This window comes from Zeus faber, assembly GCF_960531495.2.
Source record: "Zeus faber genome assembly, chromosome: 2".
Lineage (NCBI taxonomy): Eukaryota > Metazoa > Chordata > Actinopteri > Zeiformes > Zeidae > Zeus > Zeus faber.
The window spans coordinates 49,739,356-49,760,371 of NC_137189.1; the positions used below are offsets into that span (position 1 = coordinate 49,739,356).

Below are 21,016 nucleotides of genomic sequence, written 5' to 3' on the forward strand. Positions count from 1 at the left end.
GTGTGTGTGTGTGTGTGTGTGTGTGTGTGTGTGTGTGTGTGTGTGTGTGTGTGTGTGTGTGTGTGTGCAAAGTTGTTTTCACTCCTAATCTGGACGTTTCAAGAGTCCAAAACTGCAAATGATTTCTATATTTTTGACAGAAATAATATTTTACGTTAAAAGAGAATAAAGAGTCATTTCATACCTAAAAAGGAGAGAATTGTTGAATAAGTGGCGGTGCACACACTGCACCGCCACCCTTCCTGTGTGCTGGCCTCAGTTTGATTGTATTCCTGACAAACGCTGAAATTATTGTCAAAAAAACCCCAAATAAAAACCTGTGCCAGTGCTCTATGGTTCCTAACACTGTGCTCCACCGTACGTGAGGTCACAGTACGTTCATGCACCATGTATGACATCATACCCGTCCTGCGTCCCCAGGGTTTCTGTCTGAGCTTCCTCACCCAGCTGGACCGCGGCTCGCACCCCGCCGTGCAGAAGCTGGTGTGCCAGCACCTCCTGGCCGGCAGCGCCAAGTGTCTGAAGCAGGTAGGGGGTCTCGGGGCCGCTGAGCGGGCTCGGCTGCAGGGAACGTTGTTTTCCCGTGATGCACTTTTTGGTGTTTTCGGTATTTTTAGAGCTTATTGTGCGTAGTCACCGGTGTTGTGACGTTTCACTGCATACATCTTGAATGTTGTGTCACTTTGTGTAATGGTGCAAAGAGAAAAGGTGGAGGTAAATATAATCAAATTAAAGATATTAAATAACCTTATTCTTTTATGTAACCCTCAACTTTGTGTCAAGCATCATTCAGGAAGTGTGATGAACGCTGAATCCTTATTAAACTGTCAGATGTGGTTTAGCATTAATGTCGGACAATTTGATACGAAGATAATGAATATCAACTCAATTTCAAGTAAACTGTTACTCAGTTTATACTGAATTGAGCGTTAACATACATTTATTTTTTATTTTTTTCAATGGAATAAACGGATACAAGTGAGAGTTGTGATCCGTATGACCGGTGTATTCTGGGATGTTGTGTTTGCAGCGGAGCGTGGTTCTGTGTACATCTGCTTCTGCATGAAACAGAAACAGTATTTACTTTTCAAAATGGCTCCCTCCGTGTATGTACCCCCCTCACCCACCGTCCCTCCTCCTCCTCCTACTCCTCCTCCTCTTCAGCCCATTCCGGCTCCGCCGGGCCGGCTCTGCGTGCAGATGGAAGGCTACTGGGTTTCCCAGGGGGAGATGGAGCCGGCGCTGGACCACAGCTACATCCTCACCGCCTCCGTCAAGCTCAACCTGAGGGACCTGGCCAGGGTGGTGTCCGCTGGGTAGGAGAACCCACCCACCGCCTTGTTCTAACCCTTAACTATGTCATGTCGTCCATTTTCCTCTGTTTGTGGATCTCAATGTCAAAAAAGAAATTCAGAAAATCACATTGTTCAACTTGACTCTTGGTGTCATAGTTTTATATTTTACAGTATTTCTTGATTTTTATCTTATTTATTAGTCACACACAAATGCAGATTCATCAACGTTAAACATGTTTATAAAAGCAACGTTATGTAACTTTTTTACCTTAAAATAACAGAATCACGGTTCTCACACCTGTTCTTGCACTTTGTAACTTCTGTGTTCAGGTCGAAACCGCAGGAAAAGTGTGTTCGGCTTTACAGAACTACGTCACTTCCTTGATGCTTGCCTCCGGTCAATTCATTTTATTTATTTTTTTTGCCTGGTAAAATTAATAAAAAAATAATAATTATAAATGTATACGTTTTCAGTCAAAATGTCCGGTAATAATGCTCAGACAAAACGTAGCGGCTCCACCTCCCTGCGGCGCCGATGAGACAGGGCGGTGGTGCCACGGGGTTTGTTTCATCACAAAGCAAACCTAGCGGTGTAGGTACCAGATCTGCTCGGCTGAGCAGATCTGGTACCTGCACTGGGAGCAGGGGCCAGATCCCCACAGGAGCGCTGAGGTCCGTGCCGATGCGCTGGAACCTAGGAGGACATTATATCTGCGTTTGGGACAGACTGTTGTTGAAACGTGACCGATAAGTTTCATATTTGTCCAGTAAAATGAATAATTTTTGGACACCTAGAGTTTTACTACCGTGGTGTAAAAGTGCAATTGCAATAAGAAACTGTAGGGAGCCCAAATCCCAAAAGTTACATAGTGCTGCTTTAGGATAGCTCCTTTTCATCTGTGGCCCGACACCTGCAAATATTCAGAAGATAAATGTAGATATTTAAGAGAATAGTTTATGGAATATGTTTTAAATCAAACCTCTCAACTGCATTAGACACAAAACATGTGATAAAAGGGATCAATACAGAAGCAGTAACGACAGAGCGCTTCCATCTGTACACTGAGTCCAAGGGACGAGTAGATGTGATGTCAGAAATCCACATTGTTTCATTCTCTGACACACGACCTTCTTCACCTTCCCTCCATCTCGGCCCCCAGGAGCCACCCGGTGCTGCTCCAGGGGGAGACCTCGGTGGGCAAAACCAGTCTGATCCGCTGGCTGGCGGCCGCCACCGGAAACCAGTGTGTGAGGATCAACAACCACGAGCACACGGACATCCAGGAGTACATCGGCTGCTACTCCTCAGACGACCGAGGGAAGCTGGTGTTCAAAGAGGGTGAGACAGCTGGCTTCAGGCTCCCCCAGGAAAAACAAGATCAAATATTATATTTTTATTTATTTGTTTTGCCATCTTATTTACATGTTAAGGCACGTTGCATTCTAATGTACAAAATATGCTGTATAGATAAAGTTTCCTTATCATTAAAAAAAATAAGAGCAGCACTAAAAAACAAACCAATAAAACAACCCACACCAATAATAAAACTACATTTAACAATAAGAAATTCCCAATTAAAAAGTAGAGCTTTCACATCGTGACATTTCAGTTGATGATTAATCAACTATAGACGATACAAATAATTAAAATGAGTACAAATGTAGTTCTCTTTTTTTTGTCCATCTTATGCCATTATTATAGCATTATCACAAAAACGAATTTGAATGAAAAATGAAAGAAATAAATCTTAAAACAAAAAAAAAAATAAAACGGGGAAGAACTCAAACATGGTTTAGAATAAAGGACCCAGAACCTCTTCTCTTTGCTGTGACATTTCTAACATTGCCTTAAAATGTCCTTGACATTCAGACGGAAATATGTAAATATGAGGGGAAATATGATTTAACAAATGGACCCCGCCCGCCTCCAAGAAATGTGATAAATGTGTCGTGACGGATCGTACCCCGCTGCCGCAGGCGTTCTGATCGACGCCATGCGCAAGGGATACTGGATCATCCTGGACGAGCTGAACCTGGCGCCCACTGACGTCCTGGAGGCGCTCAACCGCCTCCTGGACGACAACAGGGAGCTGTTCGTGGCTGAGACGCAGGAGGTGATCAGGGCCCACCCCAGGTTCATGCTGTTCGCTACCCAGAACCCCCCGGGGCTCTACGGGGGCAGGAAGGTAGGCAACATGGGCTTCACTAGAGATAGTTAGAAGGACGGGTGGAGGGATGGAAGGCTGCTGACGGGTGGAGGGATAGAATGTAGGTGATGGATGGAGGAATGGAAGGTGGGTGGCGGGTGGAGGGATGGGAGGTGGGTGACGGATGGAGGGATAGAAGATGGGTGATGGATGGAGGAATAAAAGGTGGGTGATGGATGGAGGGATAAAAGGTGGGTGATGGATGGAGGGATAAAAGGTGGGTGATGGATGGAGGGATGGAAGGTGGGTGATAGATGGAGGGATGGAAGGTGGGTGATGGATGGAGGGATGGAAGGTGGGTGATGGATGGAGTAGGGCTGTCCAAGTTAACACTTTACATTCATTGAAACTCAGTGCAGCGCTTTTTAAATGTTCAATCTTTCTTCAGGGTCAAATTTGAGTGAATGTAATAATTGTGATTAATGATGATTAAAGACACAAATATCAAGTGATTAATGTCGATTAATTATTTGAATCTATTGACCGCTGTAAAATGGCGGAAAAGCCCAAAACAACAAAGTTTTCTACTCATGTCAAATGGCCTACCCAACCCACCTAACCCATCTAATCTTCCTAATCTACCTAACATACCTAACCCAACTAACCTACCCAACCTTACCTAACATACCCAGCCCACCTAACCCATCTAATCTACCTAACATACCTAACCTAACTAACTGTCCTGCACAGCGCTTCTCACTATTTTTGGCCATGAGCCTGTTTTTCAGATCCTAACAGTTTTTGACAACCACAATTAGAAAATATGACTTTTGTTCTTATTTTATTTCATTACATAATAATAATAATAATAATTAATTATTAATTATTAAGAAGCTGCACCACTAACTTTGTGCTTTTGTAAATTCACATTGAGGCTGAAAAGCAACAGATTGAGGATAAGAATCATTTTTTAACTGCATTTTCACGACTGACATGAGAAATGTCCCGTTGGCCCACGTCAGGTCACAGTCATGTGAGGTGTTTTTCGTATTCGGGTTGAGTTGTGTTTGTGGAATAGAATCCTCCCGATCAGCCCTGTGCAGAGCCCGTTCTGCTGCTCGCTGCAGGTTCTGTCGCGGGCGTTCAGGAACCGCTTTGTGGAGCTGCACTTCGACGAGCTTCCCAGCGACGAGCTGGAGAGCATCCTCCACCAGCGCTGCAGCCTCCCCCCGTCCTACTGCTCCAAGCTGGTGCGGGTGATGCAGGACCTGCAGGTGACGTAGCCAGCCTCTCTGCTCCGCTCAAGTCAAACATCCGTCACATTGTTTGTGTCGGATGGGTCGGACGTCCCGCAGCTCCTTCTTTTTTTCCAAACATTTGGCTTTGCCCTCGTCTTTAAGTCTCAGTTCTTATTTTCAGTTCTTCTTCTTGTGCCTGATCTTTGTGTTTTTGCCGGGTGGCGGACACTGCCACCAACAGTGCAGTTAGCACAGAGAGGAGCACACGCATAACGCAAATACATGGAATGGCTACTTTAAATGCTCAAATGTTTACCTTTCCCAAGATCAAATGAATTATCAATATGTATTAATATGTAAATATGCATGTTTATGTTAAGTTTTTTACTCACAAAATGATTTCACGGATTACCACTTTAAAGGACAACACCAGAATTGTATATCTGCTGTCAAATCCTCCATCCCATAATCCTTTGTTAATGTGTTTTCTTTGTGCTTCGTGCGGAGCAGTCTCTGCGCAGGGGCTCCTCAGTGTTCGCTGGGAAGCACGGCTTCATCACGCTCAGGGATCTGTTCCGCTGGGCTGACCGCTACCGGCTGGAGACGCAGGGCGACGCCCAGCGCGACTGGCTGCAGCACCTGGCGGACGACGGTGCGGCTGACGGAAGCTCCTCCCTTCACTCACGTTTGATCTTATACAGCATTTTTTGGGAGCAACGTCAGTTTTTCCAAAGTTGCCTCAAATTTGTATATGGAATAGTCTTGTAAATGAAACTTTTGAAAATATTTCACTCTAGTTCTGTCACAATTGTGACATTTCAAGTTGTTAATAGTTTAATAATGCACCTTCACTGTATGAAGATGAACCATGTAACATTGAATAACTGATGGAAATGAACCTAATTCACATTTAATTGATCACAACCTTCTCACAATGGCTTAGAATTCCCCCAAAAATGTGCTTGAATCTTTATGATGATTATAGAATCGAACAATTTTACAAAATGATCAATAACTATCAGCTCAAATGATCAATTCAAGTCAATCAGATGAATATGGATGATTCATGATAATATAACAGATAATGATGTTAGCTCTGTTGTGCACTGCGTGCAGGAGAGGACACTTTAAAGTCTGAATATCTGACACAGTAGTTTTGTTTTTAAATATAAAATACCCTGCACAGGCTACATGCTGCTGGCGTGCCGCGTCAGGAAGCCAGAGGAGGTGTCCACCATCCAGTCAGTCCTGGAGAAGCACTTCAAGAGGAGCATCAACCCAGAGAGCCTCTTCTCCAGCGGGCAGCTCGCCAGCCAGTTCAGTGAGTGGAACTACCAGACCCTAAAAACGTTGACATATCTAAAAACATTGATTTATCTTAAAACGTTGATATATCTAAAAACGTTGATATAAGTGAAAACATTGATATATCTAAAACATGGATATATCTAAAAACCTTGATATATGTAAAAACATTGATATATGTAAAAACGTTGATATATCTGTATATATTTAAAATATTTAAGTGGGTAACCCTCCGCTGCCGCCCGCTCAGGCCCGTTCATCGACAGCATCGCCGGCGTCCCGGAGGAGTTCCGCCACGTGGTGTGGACGCAGGGCATGCGGCGCTTGGCCGTGCTGGTGGGACGAGCGCTGCGGTTTGGAGAGTCGGTGCTGCTGGTCGGGGACACGGGGTGAGACCTGGAGATGACACGAGAAAAGAAAGAATCCCTGTCTGCAGGAGTTTGGCCTTTCATTTTGTTTTTTGGCACGGTCCTTAATGATACAAAGCAGTTTTACTTGATGTCAACAAGGTGTTTTTATCTTTCTGTTGGTGCTTCCAAACTCGTGCTGGAGATTTTGTTTGTTTTCAGTCGTCCTGCTCTTACTCCAGCACAAAAAAATAAAAAATAAAATCAAATTCCGTGAAACATTTTGCCTTATGATGCTGTTTGAGCTCATCCACACATTCAGTTTATGTTGGAATCTCTTTCCACTACAAAATAACATCATTTATAATGATTTCAAGCAACTGGACTCGAGTCGATTCTTATAGTTCACCCAAAAGAGCAGACTTGTTTGAACACTCAAAATCAGAAAATATTATGAATGTATAGAATAACGCTCTGATAGAATTTTGCAGAATTTCCTCAACTCCGTGAAGGGATTTGAAGGCATGTTCTTGTCTCATTGATTGTGTCTCTGTCTTAATTCGTTTTATATTCATTCATTTATTTGACCCGTTAAATTTACGTTTATAAAATGACGTTTCAGGGTTCCCCTCACCTTAACATCCGATGCTCTTTAAACTGATGTTTTGCTCCGATTGTTCTCCAGATGTGGTAAGACCACCGTCTGCCAGCTGTTTGCTGCTCTGGCAGGACAGAAGTTCTTCTCCATAAACTGCCACCTCCACATGGAGACGTCAGACTTCCTGGGAGGCCTGAGGCCCGTACGACACACACACCAGGTACCTGGAGGTTTAACACACACACACACACACACGCACACACACACGCTCATCAGGTACCTGGAGGTTTAGCACATATATATACACACACACACACACACACACACACGCGCACACACACACCAGGTACCTGGAGGTTTTACACACACACACACACACACACACACACACACACACACACACACACACACACACACACTCGCTCACCAGGTACCTGGAGGTTTAACACACACACACACACACACACACACACACACACACACACACACACACACACACACACACACACACACTCGCTCACCAGGTACCTGGAGGTTTAACACACACACACACACACACACGCACACATACACACACACACACGCTCACCAGGTACCTGGAGGTTTTACACACACACACACACACACACACACACACACACACACACACACACACACTCGCTCACCAGGTACCTGGAGGTTTTTCACACACACACACACACACACACACACACACTCGCTCACCAGGTACCTGGAGGTTTAACACACACACACACACACGCACACATACACACGCTCACCAGGTACCTGGAGGTTTTACACACACACACACACACACACACACACACACACCAGGTACCTGGAGGTTTAACACACACGCACGCACGCACACACACACACGCTCACCAGGTACCTGGACGTTTTACACGCACACATACACACACGCTCACGCTCACCAGGTACCTGGAGGTTTTGCACACATACACATACACACACACACACACACACACACACACACACACACACACACCAGGTACCTGGAGGTTTTACACACACACACACACACACACACACACACACACACACACACACACACACCCGGTACCAGGATGTTTAAAATACACACACATACACACACGAACACACACACACCAGGTACCAGGAGGATATACACACGCACACACACACCAGATACCAGGAGGATTAATATACACACTACTACACACACACCAGGTACCAGGGGGTTTAAATACACATGAAATTTGATTATTTTACGCGCACAGTTGTTACTTGTTATAATTTCAAAGCCAAAGACAAAAAAATTGACTAATGTGAAATAATTGTTTTGTTTTTACCTTTTACTTTACAATGTTTTACTCACACAACTTCAACTCCGTCTTCCACTTCATCTTCATTTACCGAAGGCTTCTGAGCCATCACAAAGGATATGTTTATCATAGATATTCATCATAAATGGTCAGTTGAAGATGAAGACACCATCATCATCCTCAAGTGTTTTCGTTGGACACTTGGAGTAATTGCAGCCTGGGAAATACCAAATCTATTTCAAAATATGACATGGAAAGTAAAATATTGTATGTGTATTTTTGCAACAAGCAAAGCGACCACTGGCTTGTTTCCCCCAACGCTACACACGAGTGTGGAACCTTCCTTTGTAGCCACATAAAATAATTAAATATCAGGTGGAAATAATCTAAGAAGGAAACACATCTGAGAACAAGACACCTAATGGGGAATGTTTTGGTCAAAATAAAACCAAAGGGTTTATAAACCAATATGCAGAGTACGTTCTATCGTTGTCAAAACAAAAACAAGATACAAAAAAATTCATATCAATTAATCAATAATCAATCAGTAATTAAATGATAAGTTTGAATAACTAAAAGAAGCAGCTGGTCTTATTGTGGTGTCACAGTAATTCACCTCCCACTGGATCCTGTGTGTGTGTTGTCAGGCTGTTAGACCTGGTTGTGTGTGTTGTCATGCAGTTAGACCTGGTTGTGTGTGTTGTTGCAGAGTGAGGAGGAGGACGTGGGGCTGTTCCAGTGGCACGACGGACCCCTGGTGCTCGCCATGAAGCAGGGAGGAGTGTTCCTCTTGGACGAGATCTCGCTGGCCGACGACTCGGTGCTGGAGCGACTCAACAGGTCTGGACGGGAGGACGCTTTCCATTTACCTGCCGGCGTCGTGCGTCACGGCTTCCCTCATGTCCACATTTTTCCCCCTTCGCCAAATTAAAATCGGGTCCCGAGCGGCCCACTAACCTCCCGCTCCGTCCCGCCCTTGTCCTCCAGCGTCCTGGAGACGGAGAAGTCCCTGGTTCTGGCGGAGAAGGGCAGCGGGGACAACGACGACGTGGAGCTGATCACGGCGGCGGAAGGGTTCCGGCTGGTGGCGACCATGAATCCCGGAGGAGACTTCGGCAAGAAGGAGGTGGGGAAAGGAAATGCAAAATGTTGTGAATTTATTGACATTATTGAAGTTAGTGAGGAGGTATGTTGGGTTCAAACACGCGATGCACCGATCCAGTTCAGCATCTGTATCAGGTCCAGTATCGGCCAAAGAGATGGGACTGGATTTCGGACATAATATGGTGGAAATGTCAACACAATAAACAGGATAAAGCAGCGTTTGCAGATTGTTTTCTTAATGCGTTGATTTGAGTTTTGAGAAGTTGCACTTGAAGTGATTTTTCAATGTTTGAAAGCTGCTTTCAACTGTTTATTTCATTCAAAAGATGCGCTACTTACAAGAAAGCAGCGTTGTTGTACAAGTCGTGTTGTGGGCTTTGTGTTTCTCTCATTCTTTGGGGAAATGTAGAAACAGTTTGAGCGTGATTTACATTTTTTTTTATTTTTTTTATTTTTTTTTTTTTTTATGGGGCTATCATGAGCCAAAAAAGAAGAAGCAAATTCACATCTTGGTTAACAGCAATAGTTGAGACAAAGAAAATATCAGATATCTGAATATACTATCAGAATCCCATCCCTCGTTAAAATGTTTGTGGTTAAGGGTGTGGAGGATGCCTCACCCCCGTCTCCTCTTCCTCCTCCTCCTCCAGCTTTCTCCAGCGCTGAGGAACCGCTTCACAGAGATCTGGGTTCCTCAGAACACCGGCCGCAGTGACCTGCTGCAGATCGTGCAGCACAACCTGCGCTCCGGCCTCTCGCTGGATGGTAACCTCTAATTAGACTTGACGCTTTTTACCGTAATTCCTATTGCACGGCAACAAACACCCAACGTGTTTCGGAAATTGCGTCGCAAGTTTTTAGAAAGGCTGCTGCAAAATTAAGCATATTTGATTGCAACCATCCCAAAAAAACTACTATAGTGAGATATAATAGGTAGTAAAATCCAAATTGGCCTTTCAGTGACTTACATCACAGGGTTTGAGATAACACAAGATTCAAGATTATTTGTTATTATTTGTCACATACAACGTACACGTATGGAGCAGTGAAATTATAGAAAAGCAAACTCTGAAGACTGCAAAACTAATACAGGAAAAGAATAAAAATCAACATCAGAAAAAACATTAGAGTCAGAATAAAATATCTCGATAAACCCGAAATCACAGCACATTCTGATATGATTTTACATCGGACATTTAAACTTAATGCGGCTTCACCGTAAACTGTCTCTGCTTCCTCCTAAAACCATGAATATTCACGTGATGCCGCTCATCATTTTCGGAGGGGTTACTAATCTCGGGCCCCCGCCTGCAGGGGGCGACGTGGCGGAGCTGATGCTGGACTTCCTGGACTGGCTGCCGCAGCAGGACTTTGGGCGTCGCTGCGTGCTGAGCGTGCGGGACGTCCTGTCCTGGGTCAACTTCCTGAACACAGTGTGCGAGCGCGACGAGGACGGCTTCATGACCATGGGGGCGCTGGACGACGAGGACGAGGCCGAGTGGGACCTGAGGCTGGACACCGTCACCGCCTTCATCCACGCCGCCTGCCTGGTCTACGTGGACGCCATCGGATCAGGTGGGGAAACCCGGCTGGTGGAGCATGACCACTGTGGTCACGGGTGGGGTCACATTCAGTGCTAACTTATTAAAAATCCTTCATGCTCGAGGCGACATCAGCACTTTTTTCCTCCCGGCAAACGACGAAATGATGAAAAAGTTTTTCCAAAACCTTTGTTTCCGCCTCCTGAAATGCTGTCGTGGCCAGAACGCAGAGAAAATACTGCGTTTTCAAAAATGTCAGTGTACCTGGGTTTACCCAAGTCACATTGTGGCTTCAGAAAACATGATGCTGAGCGGAGAGGCTCGGTGGTTCAAGGTGTTCAACTGTTATCTAGTCTGTACACGCATCGCACATCCCCAATTATTTACATTTATTTTATATTTGAGCACTTAGAGTTACATGTCGTGCTCTACAACTTAAGGTTATTATTATTATTCTTCATCATTGTTATTATTATTTGGATTTTACTTGTTAATGTCGTTTGGAGCGTGTTGTAAGCGCCTCCCTCCTCCGTCCAGGCACCACGGTGTCCAGCGCGGCCTCGGCGCTGCAGGCCCGGCGCTCCTGCCTCTCCTTCCTGCAGCAGCGCCTCAGCGCCATCACCAAGCTGGACCAGGAGACGCTGGACGCCCTGCGCGTCTACGACACGGCCCTCCCCCGGGAGCCGCAGTGGGGGGACGACTTCTTCGGCATCGACCCCTTCTACATCGCCCTAGGTGGGGCACCCCGCTGTCACTGACTGATAGACTTTTAGACATTTAGACGTTTACACATGTAGACATTTAGAGGCTTTTATCCAAATGTTGGGGGGGCTTCATTAAACCTGGAAGGAAGTTCAGACGTGACAGCAGATCAATGAAGGACAGAAAGTAAGAAAATATATGAATACACAATACAAATAAGTAAAACATGGATAACAGATGTTTGTAGATGGTGTACATTAACAATAAATACGAATAATTATATTTGTATTCATTGTAAATGTACACTACACATTTAATAATCTAAAATATGACAAAGTAATTGAGCACACTACGGGACACACTAAGGATGCACACAGTGCAACGCATTCTTACATATTACTGTGATAGATTTAATATGTTCTGTATCATTTTTACTAAATAACATATTTGGTCTAAATAAATAACCATTTGTACAAAACAAATTTATCACTCAACACAATATAATTTATTTTTCTATAAGCTAAAGTTTTATTGATCTTTCAAATACTTTTGTTATTTTGCCTTTTGGAAAACAGTCAGTGCTTGTATAATATAATTGCTGCCGACTTTGACAAGACTATTTACTGTCATTAATGTTAAAGTGGACATTTCCATTAATCATGAAATTGGAAACGCTGAATGCGACGTTGGGTTGAAGTCTTCCATTGCAGTTTCTATGTTGTGGCTTTAGAAGGTGCCACCAGCTTGTGTTGGTAAGAGCATGTAGGTGGAGCGGCACGAGGGGCTTGGCACCAGGCGGAGAGGTGGTCGACCACTGAGTGACCATAATCGACCAATCATAATCGAGTATTCCACAGAGCTGGGGAATTATAATAATAATACATATAAATAAACATGCAAAGCACACATAAAACTCCATCTATATCATAAAACACAACGTCTGCACAACAAAAAAAAATCCAAATGGATCAACATTTGAAAGACCTCACCTGGAGGAATTTTAAAGCAATGTCAAAATTAAAATTGAGTTGAATTCCTAATTAGTCAAGATTCAAGACAGAAACACCATGAACATGCTGCAGTCCGGTTGAATAATGAGGTGCGCTTCTTCCCAGGCCCTCAGAGCGAGAGCCGCAGCCTGGCAGACTACGCCATGGCGGCGGGCACCACCGCGGTAAACGCCCAGCGGCTGCTGCGGGCCCTGAAGCTGCAGAGGCCGGTCCTGCTGGAGGGGTCCCCGGGGGTCGGGAAGACCAGCCTGGTGGCCGCCCTGGCCAAGGCCTCTGGGAACCGCCTGGTCCGGATCAATCTGTCGGAGCAGACTGTGAGTTGTTGCTTTAACTGTTGTGGAACGTTGTGGTTTGGAGATGGCTTTGAAATGGGTTTGATCCTGAGATCTCTCTGGGCAGGATGTGACTGACCTGTTTGGGACGGACCTCCCCGTGGAGGGAGGTAAAGGAGGGGAGTTCGCCTGGAGGGATGGGCCCCTACTGGCCGCCTTGAAGGCCGGACACTGGATCGTCCTGGACGAGGTACAGACCAGACTCCAGTCATTGTATATAATTAACAATATATTAAGAATTAAGAACGTCAATTTACAGGGATTTCCTGCGGCTCTTATTGAGAGTTATCTCTTTTCCTGAATTTCTCTCCAGCTGAACCTGGCCTCCCAGTCAGTACTGGAGGGCCTGAACGCCTGCTTCGACCACCGGGCCGAGATCTACATCCCAGAGCTGGGCCTGAGCTTCCAGGTCCAGCACGAAAAGACCAAGATCTTCGGCTGCCAGAACCCCTTCACGCAGGGCGGGGGCCGCAAGGGCCTCCCCAAGTCCTTCCTCAACAGGTTCACCCAGGTGAGCTGGACAAGAAGAAGAAGAAGAAGAAGAGTTTTCATTCGCTCCTGGTCTTGGTGCCACCAAAATAATTCACCACCAAAAATGAATCCAGCTTTCACTTCCCACACTTCTACGTGTGGTAGAAATTAAAGTAAAAAGATAAAATAAAGATAATCAAAAAGATCAAATATGCAATATGTTTGACTAAATAATCTCACGGTTCTTGACTTTACTTTAATACTGAAATTTTCAAACCAACAGTTTTGGGCTGGGTAAACCTTCCCCAGGGCAATTTTTATTTATTATTTTTCTTATTTTTCTGAATTCTTTAATGATACTTTGAAATTAATGTCTCCTTTTTATGGTCAATTTAATTGAATTTCCATCTTTTCATGACCTGCCACTGCATCCAGGTTTTCGTCGACCAGCTCACCAGCAAGGACATGGAGTTCATCGGAGACTCCGTCTTCCCGAACATCCACAAGGAGATTATCTCCAAGATGGTCGAGTTCAGTAACAGGGTAGGTTCACAGTTCCCACGACATTGAACCAATGAACAAATTAAAAAAAACACGGGCAATAACAAAAGATATTAAACCAGAAAAAGAATCCTAAAAATAAACGATGGACGATAAAAATTGGACTAATATCTGTGTTTTATAAAATGTGATTCTCATGCTGTTGAATTGTGTCGTTTGTGTCTCGGTTCATCGATGTCATCGGTCCTCAGATCTCTCTTGGAAAAGAGATCTTATGATATTCCCGTGTCCTCTCCGCCTTCCTCAGCTGGTGCAGGAGGTGACGGTGCAGCGGAGCTGGGGTCAGCGCGGCGGACCCTGGGAGTTCAACCTGCGCGACATGTTCCGCTGGTGTCAGCTGATGCAGGCCGACCAGTCCCCAGGGTTCTACAACCCCGGGCAGCACGTGGGCCTGGTGTACGCCGACAGGATGAGGACGGAGGACGACAAGGCCCAGGTACATCCTGACCATCCCTGACCACTACAACTTATTAGCGGAGAGGATACTCGGGTATAAATTTCTATTGTTTTTTACTATTGCTGTATCTGAAACACCCTGCTGGCCCTCAGGTGTTGTCGGTGTTCAGGAAGGTGTTTGGAGAGGACTTTGAGCCCTACACCGGTTCCAGACAGTTCCACATCACTCCTCTCAACCTGCAGGTTCGTTCCGTCTGTGGACGTTACTGAGTTGAAGCCTGTCGTGGAAATCCTCCTCCAGTAGGAAGGAGACACGGTGAAGTGAACACAGCCAGTTTGAATAAAAAATGATCGCTAAATATCTTTGGGCATGGACATATTGACCCAGAAGAAAATATAAGTTGACAACAGTGAGTTATTTTTCATTTGCCCCTCTGCAAATCCTTCCATTTAATTGCAATCCCAAGTATTGTCCAGCAGTGTTATTAAAATGTCTGAAACGTATGAAAACAAAACTAAAATCCATCTGAAATTGCATCAAAAACCCTGAAATAGTTTTCCCTGTAATAAATTCCCTGTTTCTCCAGGTTGGCTTCTCGGTGCTCCAGCGCAGCGGCGGTGTGGCCGTGGCCCTGGACCCCCCTCTGTCCATCACCCACCAGGCGCTGCGGCCCCTGGAGTCCCTGATGAAGTGCGTGGAGATGGGGTGGATGTCCGTCCTGGTCGGCCCCACCGCCAGCGGCAAGACCAGCCTGGTGCGGCTGCTGGCGCTGCTCACCGGACACCGGCTCCGGGTCCTGGCCATGAACAGCGCCATGGACACCACGGAGTTGCTGGGGGGCTTCGAGCAGGTACAGGGGGGCTTCTTTTCATGTGTCTTTTATTTTTTTGTCACATTGTGGAGGAATCCAAATCTGTGGACATTCTGAAATGGCTTCAGCTCGTGTTAAACCTAAATGGTGTTAAATATTTACGGTGAATTATCCACTTTAATGGTAATTCATATTTAAATCAACCTTTTAATTTGTCCCCCATTTGAGAAGATGGAGGACACATTTTGGGAACAGATTGACACAGAGCAGTGTATAGCAGTATGTCTCAGATAAATAAAGTATGATAGTATGACACCATACCATAATAAAAATTGGTGTAATAAATTGAAGCTGTTTTTTTTAAGCTGATCCAATGAATCATACCCAGGGATGTTGTCAATAAAGTTAAATTAAGCTCTCTATTTTTACTCACTCGCCGACTCGTTTTCTCGGCGCAAAAGGGGAGATTTGCCACTGACGATTAATTAATATTCAAGCTCCACATTGAGCTCCAGTCCTCTGCTCGCATCTCCTCCAGGTGGACATCATGCGTCCGTGGCAGCAGGTCCTGGAGAACATGGACTACGTGGTCGCCATGGTGACGCGGCGGGGCCTGATGTCGCTGGACGTGGGCGTCCAGGACACGGAGTTCCTGCTGAAGACGTGGGGCCTGTTCCGCCGCTGGCTGAAGGAGGAGGGTCTGGAGAGGACAGGCGGGGCTGTCACCTCAGAGGCGCTGAACAAGCTGGAAGTCATCATCCTGCTGCTGCAGAAGCTCAACACCAAGCTCAAGGTGTTCACAGGTAAACAGAGAAAAACAAACAGAACATCACTTCCTCCGCTTCCTTCCTGGATAATACAAGGGAGCACGTCGTTGATCAGGATGCTTCTCATGATAAGACGAGACCAAACCAGAATGTCTATGTCACAGCGGAGTCTCAAAGAGTGTGAAAGGAGGCGTACAGTGGCGTTGAAAAGTCAAAAGATTGGCTTTAAGGGGTCTTCAGTATTTACTCTCTACTAAAAGACAGAAGCGGTATCACTTCAGAGAGATTGAGGATCTTATCGAAAAGGTTAAAAAGCTACAAGTGTTTGCTTCTGCAAAATTGCAAGATTGTGCTTAAACTTGATTCAATACGGTTTTGAAAATATATTTCAAAGCCTTAAATAGAGCTAACTGATTCCTTATCAGTAAGTAAAGATGTTCCAGCTTATCGAACATTATTTAAAGCTTTTATTTATGACTATCATTCAGCCTATATTCTTCTTAATTTTATCACTGTCTAACACTTTATGACCGATTTTTAAATACAAATTACAATGTAAACTCCTTTTCAATTATCAAAGCTTTTTATTATCTGCAATACCATAAATGATGAGCTGTACACGGAGCGGGTCCCGGTGCACTGAAGCGCTGCGTGTCTTGCAGACATGTCCAAGCTGCAGATGGACTTCACGCTGCTGAAGGAGCGTCTGGCTCAGCTGGAGGACGGCTGGACCAACGGGGGCTTCGAGTGGCTGGACGGCATGCTGGTGCAGGCCCTGCAGGCTGGGGACTGGCTGCTCATGGACAACGTCAACTTCTGCAGGTCAGAGCGCTTTGGGGGAAGCCAACGCTCGTCCGCGAACGAGGAGGTGATGTTTAAAGGGATCCGGTGTGTTAAGGTTTCCCTCTGATCTGCAGCCCCTCGGTCCTGGATCGTCTCAACGCCCTCCTGGAGCCCGGAGGAGCTCTGACCATCAACGAACGCGGCGTCATCGATGGAACCACGCCCAAAATCACCCCTCACCCCAACTTCAGGTGGAGAGCCCCTTAAATGACCCATAATAATACCTCTAATTAGAGACATGATCGACTAAAACTGTGGAAAAGGGGGAATTTAAGGAAGATTTAATTAATACGTTTCTTACTAGGTGTGATGGTATCACTCCACAAAACACTCCCAGCTAAAAAAAAAAATATTTAATGACTGTTTTTATATTGAACTTATATTAAGGTGCACTGTGAATAATCTATTATTGATTTTGGAGATTAAGGACGTTTTAACTGGAGAAATGGTTTCAGGGGAAGATATGTGAAAGAATATATGAAAATTTCCATTTATGAATGTGCAACATTCAATGTATAAAGCTATATATATATATATATATATATATATATATACTGAGCACCAATTAAAAAAACCATTTGATTTACAATTATAGTGAGAATATTGATTTTGATTATAATGCCAAAGATTTATTTTACATTTTGTTGAAACAATGTCGGTCATGTCACAACTATAAATACAAAAAATAGATGGTCACCTGTGGAGGTGAGAACCATTACTTTAAACAAAAACCCAGAGCGGCTTCTTCCCATGAAACATCCAACATGAAGAACGTCTTTAATAAACCAAGAAGCTGCTGCACAAATCCCAAAAACCGGAAAATTCAACATGTTTTGTCGATTTTCTTCGGGGTCTGAGTTGTGGCTCGTGTGTGTTCTGCAGGTTGTTTCTGACCATGGACCCGGCGCATGGGGAGATCTCCCGGGCCATGAGAAACCGGGGCGTGGAGGTCTACGTCCCGGGGGAGCACGAGGCCTCCTGCTGGGACGCCCTGGACCTGAAGACGGTGCTGCACACGGCAGGCGTCACCGGCGACTGTGTGTGCGACCTGCTGGTGGAGATACACAACACCATCAAATCCACCATCTGGGGTGAGGGGTCAAGTTAAAACACCTCGACATCTGGATGACGTAGTTCTCTTCTCTCTCTCGTGGTCTAAGAATATTCACTTTATAAATCAAATCTTATCAATAGAAATATACAAAATAAAAAAATATGAAAATAACAGGGTAAGGTACAACTCAATAGTGTATGTGTTAAACAGCATATTATCATTGAATCACACAGAATGTATTTGTACTTAAATGTCAGATCGAATATCATGTTCATTTAATCAAATTCGGATCATAATATAATCCTCATCTTTAAGTAAACACAACAAAATCAAACCATAATATAATATCTAATAAGTTACATATGTTAGCTAATCATAATCTTATTTGAGATGATTGTGGTCAATTCAAATAATCATTTAAAGGTCACAATTAAAAAACATTTTCAAGATACGTGCGTTGCTCTCAGGCACTCAGAAGAATCTCATTTTCCAAAACCTTGATTCAAGTCTTTGCTTTCCCAGACTCTCCAGCCTCCTCCGTGTCCTCCCTGCTCCACGCGGCCACTCTGCTGTCCTGCCAGCTGCAGCGAGGCGTGGACCTGCCCAGCGCCCTGCAGCACGCCTGCGGGGAGGCCTACTGCGTCTGCCAGCGCACCGCCGCCACCCAGAGGGTGAGACACCACCCGCTAACACCTCCTTACTCCACCCTCACTCTGATCTCAGAAACCAAACCAGCTGAAAGCGGCGTTTAGTGCCGACGTCATTGCAGTTCCTATCAGTCACCAGTAGGGGCAGCGATGGCACGCAGCAGAAAATCTTACGTTTTAATTTTTATAACATTTGAATAACTCGTACTATTCTGATTTTCTACTTAATTTTTATCTTGTGCTTATTCACATTTTTATCTTCCTGTTCTAATTTATCATATAATTGTACTGTAATAATGATACCGGGCTTCATTTCTCTATTACACTTTTCTGAAAGAGGTACGTCAAACACCTCCGCAACTTTAACTTCAAATGAACTTAAGCTTAACTTTGATTTTTCATTGTGAACTCTTAGGATCAATCATTTGGTAATCTTGCAAAAAAATTTTAAACAAAAAACAATGTTATCAAAAATAGATTTAGAGTAAAGTTATGTCCTTGTGTTGTTGTACTACCCAGCGCGCCCAGCAGGTGGTGGAGCAGCACCTCTCCATCCTGGACACGGAGGACTGGGGCAGCGGGCTGCTCTGCGCCGGGGTGTGGCCTGACGGCTTCCCCTCCGCCCTCATGTCCACCGAGGACTCGTGCTTCTCCTCCGTCCTGCGAGACGGACAGGTGCTGTCCTTCTGCCTCAACACCCTCAGCCTGCAGGGCAAGCGGTGAGCAGCAGGGGGCGCAAGAGGAAACACAACTGTCCGTGCGCCAAGAACGGAACGACACGAAGCTGGTGGATTTTGGAGATCGTCACTTTTCATTTAAGATTGAGATTAAAAGACCAAATTTAGTCCGTTTACGAGTCAGTGCACACATTTCACATGATGGCCATTTTCCTGATGGTCACTTTTTTTTTGACACATTTTTATATTTTTCATTATTGTCTCTATTTTGGGGTTTTTCGGAAAATCCCACTTACAACCAAGATAACTTGCATTTTTGGCTAATGCACTAAATATTAGCAAATTTTGTATTTAACGTTTCCTCAAGTTGTCAGTGTAAATAGTGGTTTCAACAAGGGTATTTTGTTTACAAAAACAAAATTCGGCAAAATTAAGCAAACCTGTTGTTTACAAACTGATTTAAAATAAACATGGCCGCCTTGTGTTTTTGGCAGGAACCGTCCGCTGAGCCTGAGCGACCTGCAGAGGGCGCTGCAGAGCAGCGGCGTGCACGAGGGCTTGGTGTTCTCGGGCGGCGTGGTGGACCTGGAGGACGGCGACGCCCTGCGGCTCGTGCCCACCGCCGTGCGCCTGCTGGTGGAGCGGGCGTCGCACGGGGACTGGGTGGTGCGCAGCAACTGGCTGTCCCACCTGGGGAAGAGCTACAAATACGCACCAGGTCCGTTCATACACTGTTTATTATCTAACTGTGAAGGAAGGTCTGTCTGTCTGTCTGTCTGTCTGTCTGTCTGTCTGTCTGTCTGTCTGTCAACAACCCTTTATCCCATCTACTTGACACCTGGTGGGCGTATCGCTGGGGACAGATGTAATATTAATAAGCCAGCGAGCAGCGAGACATGTTTTGAACGGGCACTGCACTAGTAATAAAAATAACAATAATAATGCTTATAATGACAATAATGTGTATGATAATAGCAATAATTCATTATGATGGTTATAATAATGAGGATACTAATAATGATTATGATAACATTCATGATAATCATAATAGTGATGAATGATAGAATAAGAATAAAAGCCTTTCACTGTTACTCAACCTGCTTTACATTAATTGAAGCTATTAAATAGTAATGATAATGTATAATAATGACAACTGTATTCCTTTGTTATCTTATCTCAATTGTTTGTGTATTTTATAATCCGCCATGAAAAGCATTTTGCAAGTTATTTTTGTAGCCGACAGTTACTATTATAAGCATTCATTTGGAAAAATGCAATATGTGATGAGATGAAAACCAATATGATATAATTAAAGTATTCTATTCATTACGTTATTATAAATAACTTATAATACATTGATTTAAAATAAGTGAAGTACACTGTATCAGCTTAGCAAAACATGTTGAATGTGTATAAATATATATTTTTATGTGGTGTACATACATATACAGTATACATACATCATAATATGTAAGGCAGAATAATGAATGAAAGCGGGTAGGAATCAGGATTAAATTCAATCCTAAATATTCGTATCCCTTGTGGTAGCGTGGGACGTTCATTTCATAGTTTCTTTTTTCGGCCGCACAAACCTCCCTCTTCGTGACTCTGCGTCTTTTCCCCAAAACGTGGCTGCGTTACCTGACCTCCCTGCGATGTTCCGGCTCCAGACCCGGCGCTGGTCCAGGTAGAGGCCGGAAACCGCGCCCTGAAGGCCGTGTTCGGCAGCAAGCTGAGCTCCAAGGGACGCTCCCTGGCCGAGCTGCTGCAGCCGCACAGCACAGGTACGTTGACGCCGCTCACACCTGTGCGGTCCGGTCCAGGTGTTCCTCTGTCCTTGTTTTGGTCTCGATGACGTTTCC

General features: G+C 44.7%; 1 protein-coding gene across 1 annotated transcript in view; it reads left to right on the plus strand.

Annotated features, from left to right (window-relative positions):
* The window catches only part of mdn1 (midasin AAA ATPase 1), a gene marked incomplete at its 5' end in the record, with an annotated part of 79,840 nt that overhangs the window by 19,912 nt on the left and 38,912 nt on the right, over positions 1 to 21,016 (plus strand). Inside the window, 29 exons of the mRNA XM_080019069.1 lie at positions 421 to 528; positions 1,165 to 1,316; positions 2,456 to 2,634; positions 3,273 to 3,481; positions 4,570 to 4,716; positions 5,191 to 5,332; positions 5,867 to 6,001; positions 6,236 to 6,374; positions 7,018 to 7,150; positions 8,947 to 9,077; positions 9,225 to 9,363; positions 9,992 to 10,106; positions 10,656 to 10,916; positions 11,420 to 11,617; positions 12,700 to 12,908; positions 12,994 to 13,116; positions 13,240 to 13,437; positions 13,833 to 13,940; positions 14,206 to 14,394; positions 14,508 to 14,597; positions 14,942 to 15,205; positions 15,705 to 15,969; positions 16,596 to 16,755; positions 16,851 to 16,967; positions 17,659 to 17,867; positions 18,353 to 18,501; positions 18,997 to 19,196; positions 19,649 to 19,872; positions 20,825 to 20,938. Of these exons, the coding sequence (XP_079875195.1) occupies positions 421 to 528; positions 1,165 to 1,316; positions 2,456 to 2,634; positions 3,273 to 3,481; positions 4,570 to 4,716; positions 5,191 to 5,332; positions 5,867 to 6,001; positions 6,236 to 6,374; positions 7,018 to 7,150; positions 8,947 to 9,077; positions 9,225 to 9,363; positions 9,992 to 10,106; positions 10,656 to 10,916; positions 11,420 to 11,617; positions 12,700 to 12,908; positions 12,994 to 13,116; positions 13,240 to 13,437; positions 13,833 to 13,940; positions 14,206 to 14,394; positions 14,508 to 14,597; positions 14,942 to 15,205; positions 15,705 to 15,969; positions 16,596 to 16,755; positions 16,851 to 16,967; positions 17,659 to 17,867; positions 18,353 to 18,501; positions 18,997 to 19,196; positions 19,649 to 19,872; positions 20,825 to 20,938 (4,807 nt within the window). The remainder of the gene's footprint in view (positions 1 to 420; positions 529 to 1,164; positions 1,317 to 2,455; positions 2,635 to 3,272; positions 3,482 to 4,569; positions 4,717 to 5,190; positions 5,333 to 5,866; positions 6,002 to 6,235; positions 6,375 to 7,017; positions 7,151 to 8,946; positions 9,078 to 9,224; positions 9,364 to 9,991; positions 10,107 to 10,655; positions 10,917 to 11,419; positions 11,618 to 12,699; positions 12,909 to 12,993; positions 13,117 to 13,239; positions 13,438 to 13,832; positions 13,941 to 14,205; positions 14,395 to 14,507; positions 14,598 to 14,941; positions 15,206 to 15,704; positions 15,970 to 16,595; positions 16,756 to 16,850; positions 16,968 to 17,658; positions 17,868 to 18,352; positions 18,502 to 18,996; positions 19,197 to 19,648; positions 19,873 to 20,824; positions 20,939 to 21,016) is intronic.